At 40.0% G+C, this 18,388-nt stretch overlaps 1 protein-coding gene across 1 annotated transcript in view; it reads left to right on the top strand.

The window, feature by feature from the left end:
- LOC131993144 (sorbin and SH3 domain-containing protein 1) overlaps positions 1–14,166 on the top strand; it is a 53,502-nt gene extending 39,336 nt beyond the window's left edge. The window contains exons 17-28 of the mRNA XM_059358901.1: positions 1,074–2,534; positions 3,729–3,793; positions 3,946–4,116; positions 6,113–6,159; positions 6,276–6,390; positions 6,597–6,722; positions 7,480–7,674; positions 7,874–8,362; positions 9,039–9,134; positions 10,799–10,986; positions 11,118–11,224; positions 13,420–14,166. Coding sequence (XP_059214884.1) covers positions 1,074–2,534; positions 3,729–3,793; positions 3,946–4,116; positions 6,113–6,159; positions 6,276–6,390; positions 6,597–6,722; positions 7,480–7,674; positions 7,874–8,362; positions 9,039–9,134; positions 10,799–10,986; positions 11,118–11,224; positions 13,420–13,487 — 3,128 coding nt within the window. The 3' untranslated portion in view covers positions 13,488–14,166. The remainder of the gene's footprint in view (positions 1–1,073; positions 2,535–3,728; positions 3,794–3,945; positions 4,117–6,112; positions 6,160–6,275; positions 6,391–6,596; positions 6,723–7,479; positions 7,675–7,873; positions 8,363–9,038; positions 9,135–10,798; positions 10,987–11,117; positions 11,225–13,419) is intronic.
- The last annotated feature ends 4,222 nt before the right edge of the window (positions 14,167–18,388 follow it).

The raw sequence follows: 18,388 nt of genomic DNA, 5'->3' as shown, positions 1-18,388 counted from the left end.
TACTGCAGTCAGTGTTAAGAATTCCTATATGACCTCCAACATCACATGACATTTCATGGCATATTGCTGTTATAATACTTTTGTTCCACTTGTTATGTTTCTGTTTACAGTGATATTGATAATGCAAGAATCTGTTAGAGGGTAAATTTCCCCTTGTTCCATTTTTACAAGGCATAATTCTTCACTGCAGAACCATGCTGTTAGTATAACAGTCATCTAAGGGTGCTCCGGTCAGGATTTTTGGGTCTGATCACCAATCGCTGAAAGCATTATCAGTTGATTACGGATCATCAATCAATCAATCAATCAATCAATGAAACCTATAGCTTTATTTATTTATTAGCAATATTATTGGCCAAATGCAAATCTGTCTTCTATCCTCCAATATTATTGTAATTTATTCCGATTTTATTCCAATATACTTGAGATAAAGAGAAAAAGTAAATGAATAGTAGGGAACAAAACATAAAAAAGGGAAATAAATCACACCCTTTGTCCTCAAGTCATTATTATGTGTAACAAGTGAACAGCCCAAATAATAATTATAATGAAATTAATCTACTCTGAATCTACTTATTCTCAAATAAACAGAAGCACATGGCTCATTATTATGCAGAATGATGTCATCAGACCTTTCAGGGTGCAGATATTGTGCATCATCATTCCAGTCAGATATTCTACTGTCTATATGAATTAAGAAACATGTTTTGCTGCTCCAACTCCTCCGACATAATGCCCGATGCATGCACTGCCACACTGACCAGTTAAGCCATTTTTAGTGTGTTTAAATACATTTTCTCGTGTGTTTTTGGCATCATCTGATTGGCTCTACTAATCAGCCTTTGAACAAACAAATATTGGTCGATATGGTCAGTGGCTGATCGATCAGAGCACCCTTATAGTCATCTATTACTTGATGCACAATGCATCAAGTCTGCTTCCTCTTTTCATCTACTTTTGATGGAACTTGTTCTCTACTTTAGAAATGTGCCTGACTCTGTTTTAGTGTGTGTGAACCTGTGACCATTGTAATCTAATATGTTGTTTATTCTGTTGTCCTGCATGCTTGCCAGTGGATTATAAAGGTGGGAATGGCTATATAATTTCACCCTGCTCCTCTGTAAATAGTCGATCGGTTCTTGCCAGTAATGCAATAGGTAACCAGTGTAAGAGTATGAAGCCTCTATCTGCTGCCAAAGCCTGCATTCCCCAAATCCTGCCCTCTAAGTTCAAGCCCAAGCTGCTGCCGCCCAGTGGTGACAGTCAGGAGAGCAGGACTAAAGCTGTCAGGCACCCGAAGGCCCACAGCTGCGAGGATCTGTACACGGGGCCATGTGACTCAGACTTTGCTGGAGCAGAGGAAAGAGAGAGCGGGCAACATTCAGACTCTAAGTCCAGCTGTGGCACTGAGTGCGCGGACGGCCTCAGGAATGTTTCCCCTGCAATTAGGAGGAGCGCATCTGATTTTTCCAGCCTGTACCGGACAATGCATCACATCCAGCGGCCCAGCTCGGTCGGCTGCAGCCCCAACGGCAGCGTCCGTAGCCTGGCCTCCCTTTTTGAGAAGTCAAAGGCCGACGGGGGTGAGAGGTCAGAGGAGGATGACGGGGGGAACATTCCACGGGATGCCGTGTCGTCACGGGTCAATGAGTTTGAAATGATCATCCAGCGGTCTAGCTCGGCACCCAGCCGCTCCTCCTCCCTGCCCACCCTGCACTCCGGCCACAGCCACAGCCCCAACCACAGCCCCGCCCACCTCTACATGGCCTCTGCAGTGTCAGCGGAGTCCCTTCTGGTGGCTGACGCCACCCAGATAGATGCACGCTCCCCAGCGGAGGCAGAGGGCAAGAGCTGTGTGGAGGAGGCCTCGTCAGCAGGCAGTTTGACTGTGGAGCCTGCTTCCTCCTCAGAGGACAGTCACACCACCAGGACCGTGTCCCCCTGCAACACTGAGGCCGAGGTTGAGCAGATCTTCAGTAAAAGTTCCCCAGAACTAATCCACCAAAATGTTAGTGGATCAAAGAGTCCCTCAGCACTGCTTACAGCCTCCCCTCCTCAACACAACCATCTCCACCACCACCACCACCACCACCTCCTGCACCACCTGAACCATCAACTCCTCCTCAAACCCAGCAAATGCAAAGGCTCTTGCCCGGCCTCCTACACCCGCTTCACCACCATCCTCAGGCACGAGAGGCAGCAGGCCACGACCCAACAGGAGAAGCCACTGGAGAAGAAAACCACGCTGCCGGGGAACCTCTTCCTCATGGGCCCCGCCCCCTTCAGGTTACGGAAGAACCTGCAGTCCCATCAAACTCGGAGGACCCTGTTGGCCACCAAGGTGATGATGGGCGCCCAGAGGCCCTGCGCTTTGTCTCCTGAGCCCAGACCTCTGATCCCTCAGCGCCTGTCCTCCCTCGAGGTCCTGGAGAGGCTGAGTAACGGGGAGGGAAGCAACACTGACCACCTGAGTAACGGGCAGGGCTTGGACGCCAACGGGAACCTACTGCAGCCGCTGGCAGCTCACCGCAGAGGTGGCTATCTCCATCCCTTCACCACTGTCACCCTCCTCTCTCCTCCCTTTGTGGTCACTCATTTATCTCGGCTCTCTCTTCACCTTGTGTCCCTTTTCTCCACAAAGCGACGCCGCCGCCCTTCATCTCTAGTCTGTGTGCTGTGTTTAGAAGTGACAGGGAAGCCTCCATCTCATTCTGAGTGTGCTGTTTGGTGCTCTCCCATTTCACTGTGAATGAGTATGGTCCCACAAACGCATCAAAACACTTCAGTGACTGTAGGAGGTTCAGGCAGCTTTTGGTAATGTATATATCTCCTGGTGACATCAGATTTGAGTTGTATGCAAGAGTGCCAGAGCCTGCATAAGCCTTACATCAACCGTCTTTTATTACATGCAAGATAAATTAAGATGAAACATTATTGTTGTCTTTTTTATGATGAAAAATCTTCTCCTTACACGGGCAATTCATTTGACCCTTTTACTAAATTTCCCACCATTCTCTGTAATGTTTAAGCAGGATATTTCAATATAACATTGCATACGCTCTCTCAAACTGATGTTTCACCATGTCTGTTTTTTTCTGTTTTGGGAACAAATACATCTGCCATCTTTCATTCTCTCACCATGAAAGGTTTGTTTTAGCCAGACAGGATGTTCCCTGCTTTGATTTTTCTTTTATGTAACAGCCGGGACTTCATAGTCATTACTTGTGGCCCTTGCTGGGACACAGAATGAAACATTTATTGTGGTGTGGGTTAAAAAAATAAGTCATGAAGATACCTAGCTAATATATAAAAGGTGAAACTTCAGTAAACTAATGGATGCTGGTTGGTCGATCAGTAAAATCATGATGTTGTGTTTATTCTTTTGGCCAAGATACAGTAGGTTTCATATTTTCTTTCCTGCATTTGTTTTTTCATGAACACACATCGGATCATTCTGTGTTCATTCCTATGTGCATGCGGGAATACATTTTTGCTTTTTGGATGTGTGTGTGCTTTTTGTTTTAGTGTTGCAGAGATTATGGTGTTCATTCAAAGCATGCGTAGTTGTACTTATTGTACTTTTTTATGATTCTGTTCATTGGAATTAAGGAGTTGACTGCAATATCATCATCTTATATTTGAAACGTTTTGTGTTCTGAGTCTGATTTGTATTAAGTTTGATGGAAAAGATGCTTCACAGCGTAATCTTCTTTCTGTTTCTGTTTCAGACTCGTCCCCAGTTCCCGGGGAGAGCCAGGATGAAGTGTTGCGAAGGCGTCACGGTGACAAAGAGGTGAACTTTCACCTCACTGACAATACTTTAGTCAAGAGCTGTGTTATGAATGAGGAAGTCATTTATTATACATAAAAAAAGAACCTGTCGCATGAATAAAAGACCATAAGATATCTGAAGGGGACAAACAGTTCAGTGTGGTTTCCTGGCAGAAAATCTTGGAGGAGCAGCGGCGGCTGAAGCGGGAACAGGAAGAGGCTGACACGGCGTCGAGACGACACACAGGCATTGTCCCGACGCACCACCAGTTCATCACCAATGAGCGCTTCGGAGACCTGCTTAACATCACAGATAACTCAGAGAAGAGGAAATCAGGCATAGAGGTACAATGCAGGGATGTGTCTTATCCTTCTGTAAGCAGATGCTTTGTCACTTTGTGTGTGAGTCAGGCTGAAGAGAGGAGGAGGGGGGTGATGGGGTGTCAGCAGGATTTCTACAGACACAGATGGTTTTCTCTTCTGAGTCAGGGTCGGTTGAATTTATCACTGAATGTCAGCAGCAGGCTTCCAGGCTTCACTTTGACACTGTTTAGTAGCTGCTGTATATATCAGTGTCACTGGAATTAGTTGCACCCTTGTTGTGTTTACCAAAGTGTGCCTGCTCCATTGGCAGACCAGTCTCACAGTAAACAACCTCCAGTAAGGTTCGTACTGGGCGTGCTCCAGAGGACAAGTAACCCAGTCTCTCACAAGCACCTCATTCCTGTCATTGTGGGAATATTTATGTTCAGACGGGGCACTGAAAGGACGACTCGGGCAGATTTACAGCTCACAACAAATTCCAGAAAAAGTTTTTCTTAAAGGGAAAACTCTGTATATATATATATATATATATATATATATATATATATATATATATATATATATATATATATATATATATATATATATATATATATATATATAATATAATATATTTAGAATATTTTTTACCTTGCAGTCAGACAGCACTGTTTAAATTTTGGTCAATGTGTTTTTATTGATTGATTGATTGATTGTCTTTATTTCGAACATGCAAGCAAATAAAAAAACAAAAAAAACAAGTTTAAATATTCATAGATGAATAAATAAAAAACAAAACAAAAAAGCAAAAAAAAAATGAGAAAACAGACACTTTCTGCAAGCTCGAAAGGGAGTAGGAAGAAGTAAAAAAAACGTATCGAGTCCTACCCCTTAACAGACCTCTATATCTATATACATATATATATGATGAATAATCAATATAGTCACATACAAATATTATAAACAATTATATATATATATATATATACACTATAAACAATTTATATTACATTGTAAATACCTATACATGTATATTGTAAATTACTAAATATATATATATAGATATTATAAACATAAATACAATTACCATGTGTATTATTGATTTTTCATTTACGAAAAGTACAGTCACGACATGAACAATACAAACATAATGAACAGAGAAAGATCTAAATCAAGCACAACATAAAACCAGCCAACAACAAACCAGCAAATAAAAAAATCCCATAAAAAATAAGCACTGTTTAAATGTATGTGGGGCTAGCTGAAGCCGTTCTCTAGGATCTCTTCAAGGCCACCAGACTCCATCGAAAAAAACAATAATTTTAGGAGTTGTATGACTTTTAAAGAGTTAGTTCAGATTCACCAAAGTCACACAATAACACAAAAAACTAACCAATCGAGGCGGCAGTAGACCAGCAACTCACGTGTTCTGTGAGGTAAAATTTGTGTTTTTGTTGATGGAGTCTGGTGGTTCTGTAGACAGCATAGAAAAGCTTCTGTTTCCCATCAGAAAGGGCTGTCTGATGGCAAGGTAAAGCAGTGGAAATAATTAAAATATAGTGTGCACTTAAAGTGATATCGATCTTTTTAAGGTGGCTACAATCCAGTTTGCTAGTATGTGTGGCGAAGGCACACATGACAAAACTAATAATAATAATAATAATAATAATAATAATACATTTTATTTGGAGGCGCCTTTCTTGGCACTCAAGGACACCGTACAAAAGGATAGGAAAGAAACAGCAATAAAATACAATATAAAATACAATACAATACAATACAATAGACATATTGACATATTGGACAGGGTAAAAGTCTTCAAAGGGAATAGGCAGTTTTAAACAGATGTGTTTTGAGTAGTGATTTGAGAAGATCAAACTCATTATAGTCAGTATATAGAAGCCAAAAAGAGACATAATTGTAGGTGCATAAAGGTATGGAGTATTTGGATTATTTCAATGCCTCAGGACGATATGAAGAATAATATGTATGTGGTTATGAATTAAATATGACCCAAGTTTCTTTTTATATTACACAGAGAACTCCAGCCATGGCTCGCTTCGACTTCAGAGCAGAAACTCTAAAGTGAGTCATCCATCCATCCATCCATCTATCTATTATGAGTCTTGCAACAAGTGGTATTTGTTGCATACTTCAAAATTGTTTCATGTAAGTAAACAATCTCTTTGAAACACTTGCAGGGAATTACCTTTTCAGAAGGGAGACATTGTCTACATAATACGACAAGTTGATCAAAACTGGTATGAAGGGGAGCATCACGGAAGAGTCGGCATTTTCCCTCAAAGTTATGTTGAGGTATGTGAGTTCTCTCTGTGTTTCTCCACTCGGAGAAGTGAAACTAGGACAAATATTTGAAATGTTTCGTTCAGTTTATCATATTTTATTTCATTATCAATTGCAGTGTTAGAGATGGTTTGCATAATGTTTTTGCTTCACAGTGTGATTCAATTTGTATTTTCTTAGTCAATTCTTTTTTTTTTTGTATTTGTTGCCTCCTCCAGCTCCTTCCCCCCACAGAGAAAGCCCAGCCAAAGAAAATGGCCCCAGTGCAGGTACTGGAATATGGAGAGGCTATCGCTCGCTTCAACTTCAATGGGGACACAGTGGTAGAAATGTCCTTCAGAAAGGTACGGAGTGTGAATTAGTCACTACAAACTTATTTAGGAGCACTTTAAAGACACTTTTAAGGATCTTCTGACACATACAGTACAGGCCAAAAGTTTGGACACACCTTCTCATTCAATGCGTTTCCTTTATTTTCATGACTATTGACATTGTAAATTCATCAAAACTATTAATGAACACATGTGGAATTATGTACTTAACAAAAAAGTGTGAAATAACTGAAAACATGTCTTATATTCTAGTAAGCAAAGGGTGGCTACTTTGAGGAATCTAAAATACAAGACATGTTTTCAGTTATTTCACACTTTTTTTGTTAAGTACATAATTCCATATGTGTTCATTCATAGTTTTGATGCCTTCAGTGAGAATCTACAATGTAAATAGTCATGAAAATAAAGAAAAACGCATTGAATGAGAAGGTGTGTGTCCAAATTTTTGGCCTGTACTGTACAATAAAGATGCTTTTATCATTTTGTTACTCAGCTTTGTTTATAAAAAAAAAGGAATTTCAACAATATTAGTTAAGGAGATAGTTTGGATGTATTGAAGTGAGTTACATATCCACAATGAGTGTAATCTGCAATCAAATACACTGACTATGGAGAAGTATCTACATCTCCACTATCCCTTTAACATATTCCAAACCAGCCTCTTTGCTGCATGTCCTCCCCTCTCTCTATCTCCCCTGCCTGCCTTGTCTCCCTCCAAAATATCTGAAAAACAAACAATGTTTTGAAGCTATGAAATCTGTGTCTGCAGGGAGAGAGGATCACGCTGATACGCAGAGTTGATGAAAACTGGTATGAAGGCAAAATCTCAGGCACAAACCGCCAAGGAATCTTCCCCGTCACCTACGTAGAAGTGAACAAACGGCCCCGGGTCAAAAATGGAGTAGAGTATCTGGACCCTCCTGTCAGTCAGTCCCCACAGCGCAGCACCAATGCTTCTCCTCAGGTAAGGAGGCCAAACTGGGATACATTTATCGATACATTCATCTCAGAATCCAGAAGTTCTCTCACCTTGACACCCACTTTTTAATTTAATTTTTTTTTTTACCCCATGAATTTGTCTCATCTTTGGTTTCCTTTTCTTTCTCTCATCTCCTCTTCTTCTCTTTACTTCCTCCTCCCACGTTCCTGTTGCTCTATAAAAGCTGTATCGTAATCGTCTGACCACCTCGCCCCTGCCCCTCCCTCGCTCCCCCCGCCGCTCCGTGTCCCCCGAGGTCCACGCTATCTCCTCCGAGTGGATCTCCCTGACTGTGGGAGGAGGGAGCCCTCCTGCCGCCCCCACCCCTCCCTTGCCGCCGCTGCCCACCGTGTCCTACCGCTGCGGCGAGTACCTGCCCCCGCCCTACTCCGCCAGCCCCGTGCCTCACATCACCGGCAGCCCGTACTGCGTCTCCCCCGTGGCCTCCCCATCTGCCTCCCCTCTTCCCCCGCCTTACCCGCCCAGACCCAACTCAACCACTCCCTTCCTCACGTTCACCCCACCTCAGGGGGGGGACTACCTGCTCGCGCCTCCATCGGGGCCGGTGCTGGAGGGCTGGCTGAGGGGGGAGAAGGATTTGACAGAGGGGGAAGGCGCAGAGGGGGACAGGGGGCACGCAGCCCCGGGCAGCAGGCAAAATAGCCCTGCAGAGGTATCTTCTGCATGGTGTGCGGTGTTGCATCTCAGGCTCACTCAGTTTGATTCCCTTAATTAGATGTTTGATGACGTACAGAAGCCGACATTTCTTTGTGGAAGACGTGACTAACTTGAAGTTGATTTGAGCCCCATGGTTGAATCTGCTGGTTTAGTGGAGGCAGAATAAGAAAATAAACTTGCCACACTGCTTAAAGCTGCAAGTCTGCATGTTATTGTGTGTGCGCTACTAACACGCAAGTGTTTTACAGTGTCTGTCAGTGTTTATTTAGCGAGTTTCAGATTTCCCAGCTGTAAAGGACTGTAAGTGGAGCTATTGTGCTTGCATTTCCAGGATCGATTTGAGAGCTCAATTTACTTTCTGTCTATAAAATTCAGCATTTGGTTGCATGTTGTTGTTGTTGATCCATGCAGAGATGTGACAACTGCTGCCGTTGGAGTTGGGAAGTTTATTTAGGACAGTGACATATTTATTAGTGAGTATTTATAGGTTTCACATGTTGGCTTGTGTTTCAAAAGCTGCTGCGAGGTTGAAATGTCCACCTACACAGAAATGCAACCTGACTGTGACTGTAGTGTGACGGTGTTTACAGCAGGTGGATACGTGGTGCAAGCTTTAGAGAAAAGCTTTTATTTTGAAATGTCCTTGCTGATTTGACATTTTTGTGTTGCAGTTTGTGAAGAATGAGGCTGATCATCATGGCCGGAGCTCCAGAAGCCCTGTGATGCTGTTTGACATCCAAGATAACAACAATGTTAACTCATTTGCGGTAAGATGGTGCAGAGCTTTGTTAAGTGACTTCATCATCTTTATCACTTTTTAACCCATCACCTTCAAAGATCCATTTGACTCACATCACCTTTAACTCTCATTAAGTCTTGTGGTACATTTTGTGGTTTGACATTTTGGGTAGAAATGTATTCGCTTCATGCTGAAAGTTAAATAAGAAGATCAAAATCACGCTCATATTTGTTCAGTATAAAGCTGGTGGTAGCAGCCACTGATCTTAGCTTAGCATAAAGACCAAAAATGGGGAAACAGCAAGCCTGGCTTTGTCCAGAGCTTATGAAAATCTCCCACCGGTGCCTCACTTATTAACAAAACATGTTAAATGGTTTCTTGTTTAATCCGTGCAAAGATCAAAGGATTTGGGAGTTAAGTGACACATTTATCTGCACGTGAAAGTCACCAGAGGAGTCCTGTAATGCTGCCGTCCCATATAATAGACAGATGAGGTGGTTTGGCCACAAAAAAACTTCAAAAAGGGATGTTGAAGAACCAGTTAAATAAGTATGAATGGTGCAAAAAATAATAATAAATTTACATTTAAACAGAAGTCGACAAAACAAAACTGCTGACATCCAAATCTATTTCTGGGCACTTATCCATACAAATGAGCACACTAACACACAAGGAAGGAAGGAGGGTGAATACAGGTACAGGTGCATCCCAATAAATTTGAATATCATAGAAAAGTTTATTTATGTCAGTAATTTAATTCACATTATATAGATCCATTACACACTGACTGAAACATTTCATGTCTTTATCTATTTCATTTCTTCTAATTATAATGATTATGGCTTACATTTGATGAAGACCTAAAATTCAGTGTCTCAAAAACGTGTAATATTACAAAAGACCAATTTTAAAAAGTATGTTTAATATGGAAATGTAATATGTCCATCTATATGCACTCAATACTTGGTTGGGGCTATTTGACTTGAACTACTGGAAATGGATTTTTCCATGATATTCTAATGTATTGAGATGCACCTGTATACTCAGACAGTGTGAGAAAAAATATGTGTTATTAAAGCATGTAAACATGTTCTTGTAGAAACCCAAAATACAAGTATAAACCTGAATATGAGCATAATATGTCCCTCTTCAACCCCAGATAACCTAGCTTTCATTTTTAAACTCGGTCTTTATGCTAAGCTAAGATAACCAGCTGCTGGCTTCAGCTTCATATTAAACGAAAAGACATGAAAGCTGAAACTCATCTAATTCTCAGCAAGAAAGCCAATAAGAGTTCCTCAGATTACATTTACCAAAACTTTGAGCTATCTCCTTAATCTGTACCTGTCATCTTCCCTTTAATACTGCATGTTCATACTGAGTGGAATCCTGTGAAAAAGTGAACTAATATTTCATGTTTCCTGTCTACATGCTCTCTCTCTGGTGTCTTGCCTCTCCATGCCTCTCCTCCTGGGCTCCACCAACGCCTCCTCTGCTTTTTCTCCTGGCTTTTAACGGATCACTTCCTTTTCTGCCTTGCTACTTACTGGACCCACCTTCCTGTTACGCCCTTCACTCCCCTCCTCCCTCTCTAACTCCTCACCCCCTTCTTCAACTTCACCTCGGCCTCTTCCGGGACGCTGTCTGTCTTTCTCTGACGACTTCATCTTCTACTACTACTACTACTACTAGGAGGCAGTGTGTAATGAGATCTTGAATATAGCTGAGACCTCGGTGAGGTACTGCAGCACCCTGTCCCACCACCCTCATGACTCTGTCCATAGACTGCACCCCCACCCCAGTAAACAATCTCTCATCATTTCCCAGCAACCCCAGTCACACAGCAGCAGCCCGGAGCCGAGCCGTCTCAGCTGTGGAATGTGAGTCAGATCTGTGTTTCAGTTTCACTTTCTCACCATCTGTTTTTGTGATTTAATATGACATTTTTTTTACTGATTCATTCTCAGCTATGCAAGCGTTATTATATATGTATCCCTGTGTCCCGCTCCAGTTTCCAGGCTCTGTACAGTTATGTGCCGCAGAACGAAGACGAGCTGGAGCTGCGGGAGGGAGATCTCGTCAGCGTCATGGAGAAGTGCGATGACGGCTGGTTTGTCGGTATGTGCCTGCAGGCCTCGGGGTACATTCCTCAGAGACACAGTCACACTCACTGTGTCACATCCATCCTTATAGGGTTTCTGCACGGTGACAGCAAAGGACTGTACGTGTGTAATGTGCATGCTCAGGGCAGAAGCAGACTCATTTTCACATCTTTCCATATAGTGTTTCTGAAGAATGACAGCAGGGGATTGAGTGCAGAGTTACAGGATTTTTCACTTACCCAGCAAACATTAATGGGACTGTGACGTCATGTCCAAAAATGGACAAAAATGGTTACTGTCCAACGCCAAAAATAGCAACAAGGTTATGAGGTGAAAGGCCAGGTGGTGACGTTGTTTCCACGTCCAATAATGGTCCAGTCAGACCCTCTTACAAACCTGGGAATATTATTATTATTGCTAAGAAAATGTAAAATTCACGTGACTTTGTTTTTTTAATACATTTGATTGAAAATTAATTTGGTTGTGATCGGACAGCCGCACTGTTACATCCAAAGACTACACAACAGTCTTTTTCAACACAAAAACATTCAGCATTGTGCCAACTATACAGTCATGGAAAAAATGATTAGACCATTGTTTGCTTCAATTTCTTGTTCATTTTAATGCCTAGTAAAACTAAATGTACATTTGTTTGGACAAATATAATGATAACAACAAAAATAGCTCATAAAAGTTTAATTTCAGAGCTGATATCTCGACATTTTCCATGTTTTCTTCATAATAGCCAAAATCATTATCAAGAAAACTATGGAAAATAGATAACAACATAGATATTAGCTCTTAAATTAAACTCTTATGAGCTATTTTTGTTGCTGTCATTATATTTGTCCAAACAAATGTACCTTTAGTTGTACCAGGCATTAAAATGAACAAGAAATTGAAGCAAATAATGGTCTAATCATTTTTTCCATGACTGTACATACCTACGTGTAAAATATATTCCCTATTGTCTCATTGTTTTTAAGCCTACAGTGTTTGAAAGAGTCAAAAGTCTTTATCCAAGTGGTGCTTCATTAGATATGGGAAAAATTGCCTCCAGGGCTGGCCTTCTAGACAGGTGTATTATAGAGGCTAAAATATGAAATTGTTGAGATGGATCGATCAGCAGGTCAAGGAGACTGGGGTTTGAGTCCCGTGCAATACAGAGAGCATTGCTGTATTCAGACGTGTTATTTTCAGTTTTTCTGATGTATAAAGCTGCTGACTGTGTGCATACATTTTAACAAAGTAGCTGAATATGCCCATTGTGGTAACAACGTTGCTAGAGCATCCAGGAAGGACATCCAGCTGACGTCCAAGTAACGTCACGGCTTCATTTTGGAACTATTTTTGAACCCGAACGGTCATTAAATGTCTCAGTGTTTGCTGGGTAAATTCAGATATAGCTTAAATATATTATTTTTGTATCAAAACAAGGTCGTTTTAGCCTTTAAAGGAATACTTAAACACCAAAATGATCATTTGTAAATTAAAACCTCACCCTGTGTTACCTTGGATTTAAGGGAAAAAAACTTCTGGAAAACTGAGAAATTCTTGATAAATTGAAGTAATGACGCCAAAATAATATAAAAAAAAATTTACATATATAACAAAAATTTCCATGAATATAATAATATAAGTGTTTGGGAGTCACTGTGCATACAAGTGGATAAATGGGATTTTGATTATGCAGCAGAGAAGGTCTTGATATAGTTAGTCTGTTGTTAAATGCAGTCTCCCTTTCACTTCATAAATAAAGAGTTTTGTTTTTTTTTCATACATATCTTTATTGGGTTGTCAGGACATAATAGATATTCAATCAGAAAAGGTACAATTCACCCATTTTTCCCCCTTTTACAACAACCCCCCGCCCCCCGAACCAGAGAGTTACATTCACATAAAATAAGCAAAAAACAATAAATAGTAATGATAATGAGAAAATACAACTCTCTCCCCCTCAAAGAAAAACAGGAGGGGTGAACAGTAGCCAAATAAACAATAATAAAAAACGAAAAATAAAAATAAAAATATACATATATACATACATACATACATATACATACGTAAATCAAGAGTTTTATAGGTTTTCAGATACTTAATTTACCGTTGATGCAAGAAAAGTTTTCTTCAATCTGTAAAATAATTCTATTACTATTCTATTATTTTTGCCTGATCCATGTCTCTGTTTCTTTTCCCTTTCTTTTTCTACAGGTACGTCAAAGAGGACAAAACAGTTTGGGACTTTCCCTGGGAATTACGTGAAGGAGGTGAAACTGTAAAGATCTCTTATCCGGCTGTAACACATGGTTGCCTGTCAAGCTTGGGAAGTCATAACTATCGCGCATGGCTGTTGGTTAGCATAGTCATTTAGCCAGGCGAATCCATTTTGTCTGGGAAAGTGATCGGTTCGGCCTGAGGTATGTCAAACTGCACAGGGAGGCGGAGACGGAGACAGCTCACTGCCCAAACCTCAGTCTGGTGTACACCTTGACAACATTTTACACACTTCTTGACAGAATTCGTCCGTCTCCACATGTGGAATTTTCTCCATGAAAACCTACCGCAAAGTAGCTTTTATTGTACAGATAATAGCTTCCATCTTGTCCATGTAATTTACAGCACACAAGTGTTTACGTAGCACCTCATTCAGGAGGCTGGCAGCAGAGCAGTGTGAGGATTAAAGAGTGGATCTTATTACCTGAACTGGACTTGGGAGGATTCAGAATGTATTTTTATGGGATGTTTGTTTTGGAGCTGTTTGTCATGAGCTACCTTTCAGGACCAGAGGTGGTTTTTATGATTTGCTGTGTAAGATGCAAACCACGCCTTTACTTCCAAAAGAAAAGCTTCAGTGTTTGGATCAACATACCAGACATGTATGAGATTTAAAGTGGTGGTTCATTCTTGGACTCTCTCCAGCAGACAATTTTCCTCAGCTTCGATTTGATGGCTTAAATCCAGCGCTCTTCAAAGTTTTAACCGACAGTTTAACCCAAAAACCAAAAATACATATTTTTCTTCTTAACTCTAGTGCTTTTTGGCAGTCTGGACTGTTTTGGTGTGAGAGTGTTGGAGAGATAGACCATAAAGATATCTGCCTTCTCTGAAATATAATAGAACCAGATAGGACTTTACTTGTGGCACTCAAAGGGACCAAACAATCTGTTTTAAAAACTCAACAGCAATGTCCCTTTTCAGAAATCACAGATAGATAATCCACAGAGTCAGCTGTAACTTTCAGGTTCAGGTGAGCAATTAATATTGAACCGTTCCTTCTGTGCAGTGACACAGTTGGCAGTTACGGTTTGGTAGAAAGAGAATAGTTTCTTGCAGCTGTTGAGTTGTTCAAATATAATTTTTTGGCGCTCTGAGCAACACAAGCAACAGACAACTACAGGTGCATCTCAATAAATTAGAATATCATAGAAAAGTTTATTTATGTTAGTAATTCAATTCAAAAAGTGAAAAAAAAAACACATTAAATAGATCCATTAGACACAGAATGAAACATTTCATGTCTTAATTTATTTATTGAAGACCTAAAATTCAGTGTCTCAAAAAAAAAAGTAATATTACAAAAGACCAATTTTAAAAAGTATGTTTAATATGGAAATGTTGGCCTCTGAAAAGTCTGTCCATCTATATGCACTCAGTACTTGGTTGGGGCTATTTGACTTGAACAGGAAATAGACTTTTCCTTATATTCTAATTAATTGAGATGCACCTGTATACGGCTGATATCTCCAACACTAAAACAATCTAGATTGATAAATCACACTACAGATGAAAATATGTATTTTTGATTTTAGGGTGAACTGTCCCTTTAAATACTCACATATGAAGCCTCTTTAGAAACTGGTGTGACATTTTACTTTGTATTACATTTTAATCATCATTAAGTCAGTATTTGAAGAACATCACAACATTCACCACTCAGTGCTACCTGAAAGCTTTAGATACCGGTTCAGTATTGCCTTCACTTTCTATCCAAAGGTTGTTATACAACAGTTATTACAAAGTCATGTGCATGACGAGAAACACTAAAATGTGCTTAAAGTGTGCTTCTCTTTCCCCTGTTCCCACAAAACACAAAAACAGGAAACGTGTTGCATGTCTGATAAAAGTGAAGAGAAACTGTATATGCACATCCTATATTTTCACAATCTATTTATTTGTCCTTTTATACCTCTTACGTCCAAATCCAAGTGAACTGTTTGCTGATGGGTGGTGCCTGTAAGGTAGCTGGTGGTAAAAAAAACAAAAGAAAGAGAACGCCTGGCTCCAGCGCAACCACAGGACAGGCGTGGTAGCACTTAACTTCCTGTTTGGTCATTTAGGGAGACTCCAGCTAACAGATAATAGTAGATTAATCACAAAAAGCTACGAGTGAAGCCAACAAGGTGTCTTAGAAAATAATCGTACTGATTTTTAAAAGCATATTGAGATTTTAACCATGCCCTTACTGACACGATTGTATGTTTTAGCCATGTAAATGTGTACAGAAAACTTTTAAGAGGCCTTCCAAATATGGCTACATATTTTCATATGTAATGACTACAACATGGGTAATACAGTTAGTGGAATGATTTCAGCATTACTACAGCATGCACTGTAAAAAAAAAAAAAAAAATCAAAAAGAGATTGACGAATCAAATCAGAGCATGAAACACGATCGGCTTCAATAATCGCCACCTTTAGCTTAAAGCAAACAGAGGTGATGACAGGGTTAACAGGCTGCTCTTTGAGCTTCAATAGCTCCCTGATGGAGGATCGCTTTGAATATTGCTATCAAAGCATCAGAGCCGAGTACAGAGCTCCCACATCTTCAGCACCATCAGATTCCTGTAACAGACGCCACATGTCAGAATAGATCCTCCACACGCACGGACTGCAACAAGATAGCTATTGTTTTTCTCTGCTTGTGTTTTCATCAAATTCCTCGTTGTCATCAAACCGCTGCACTGTGCTCATCAATCCTTGGAGCTGTCAAATAGTACTTGCAAATAATGCTCGGTGCTTGTTTTGACCTGCTCGGACTGGCACGCGGATGCAGTTTGTAGGGAAGTATTTTAAGTTGTGAGCTTTCTGACGCTCCAAGTAGCTGATCCTTTCCCACCAAATCCACACATTTCTAATCAAACGGTGCCAGACTATCAGTGGGCCTACCTTTTTTTAGTATCACTCTTTATGATTGCCTTCAAAAATCAGATACTATAATGTGAAGTATTGAAAGATAAAACAGTGCTGCCCTACAAAGCAAAAAGGCAGTAACTGCATTTTTCGTCAAAAATGAGTTATTATCATTTTCATGACTTTCAAGGCATCCTTTGTTATGTGACAAAACATCATATCTCAAATGTGTGTCGTTTTGGAGAAAAATGGTAGTCGTTTGTACAGTAACTAAACTTACAGGATTACATGATAACTTTAAAGTCATTTTTCTCAGTTCTGCACTCTGCGTAGTTACTGCCTTTTTGCTTTGTAGGGCAGAGTAGCTCTCACTTAGATCTAAAAGTGTATGTTTACTATATCTTTGTTTCTTTGAATGTGTTAGCTTCAGTTGTGCAGTGATGATGAACATTGACCTGATTGGATCGTGGTTTTGAAGCTGTATCTGGCTGCCACATAGACGATATATGAAGTTTTGACAAAGTGCATTAGTTTAACGAAATTCAGTAGCAAACAAGTGTTTCATCCTGTTGAGACTGAATCACCACTGACAGGTTTGCCAACGTCAGCAAAGGAATGTTTTCTCAAGATAACACACTGCATTATGGGTTTGCCTGTATAGCACTGATATAATATTCAGGTATTTTGTTACACCACAAGAGCATGTTTTTCCCTCCGCTGCTGGCTAAACATTTTTGTTCCTGTGTAACTCCAGCTCTGCATGAATGTGCTGATAGGTTGGGAGTGTGTTGACCTGTAGGTTTTTTCTTTTTTTTTTTTTTTAAAACAGCGTTTCTTCCCCCGGCAGAACAAAAGGAGAGATAAACAATCACTCATAACACAACACACTTTAGATTGTTTCTGTCATATTGTGCTCCAGAAAAACATCACAGGATGTATGAATGTATGAATATATGAATGTGGCGCAATGCACACATAATATGTAAAAAAAGAAAAAAAAAGAAGAAAAAAAAAAGTCTGACTATTGAGCAGCATGGCACAAGAAGGATTGTAAATATGTAAAATAAAAAATAGACTGCGAGCGACTCTGTCACTTGCAGTGGTTTATTTACCTGAAGGATTTTTTGGCAAAGCACAGAGTGGAGCATTACTGAGCACAGGAAGTTTGACGCATACGTACATTACGCTGCCATTTGTGACGATCATAATGCCTTATGTTAGATGCAAAATTGTGCCTCATTTTCATTATTTTTTTTGGAAAATCACTGAAATGTACCCATGACATATTTAATGTAACCATGGTTTTTCCCATTAGTCCTAGTCTCTGTAATGGGAGAACATTTACTAAGAACTTGTCAGTTTCTGTGCAAGTACCTAAAAGTGTGACACAATGCTTTAACTTAATGATTAATAATCATGAGAATGAATTAGTTTGATGAGACACACAACCTGCAACAGGTTTGGTTTGTTTGCTTCAATTTGCAGTGCTGTTACATTGACAATATTAAAATAAAGATACTATACACTGCTGTGACTTCGGTATTATGCAATATTTAATAAACCATTTAAAACCATTTGGGGCGTTACTTGTATTGATTTCTAGTAGAGCTGTTGGCTTTTATAACATTTTAAATCCTGCAACATATAAATATTTGTCTGTAAATAATAAATATTTGTTGTCGTGTGTGGCAACCTCCAGGCATAAACCTGCATTCTTTCTAATAACCAGCAGGGGGCGACTCCACTGGTTGCAAAAAGAAGTTGATTCTGTAGAGGTCTTATAATAAGTTTATGGTCCCTATTGATTACTTGTATTGATTTCTGGCACAACTGTTGACTTTTATAACATTTTAAGTCCTGTAGCATATAAATATTTGTCTGTAAATAATAAATATTTGTTGTCATGTGTTGCAACCTCCAGGCATAAAACCTGCCTTCTTTCTAATGGCCAGCAGGGGGCGACTCCACTTGTTGCAAAAATAAGTTGATTGTATAGAGGTATATAAGAAAATGACCCGGCTTCTCACTTGATTTATTACCTCAGAAAACA

Source organism: Centropristis striata, chromosome 20, assembly GCF_030273125.1.
Source record: "Centropristis striata isolate RG_2023a ecotype Rhode Island chromosome 20, C.striata_1.0, whole genome shotgun sequence".
NCBI lineage: Eukaryota > Metazoa > Chordata > Actinopteri > Perciformes > Serranidae > Centropristis > Centropristis striata.
This window is presented reverse-complemented; position numbering and strand designations above follow the sequence as displayed.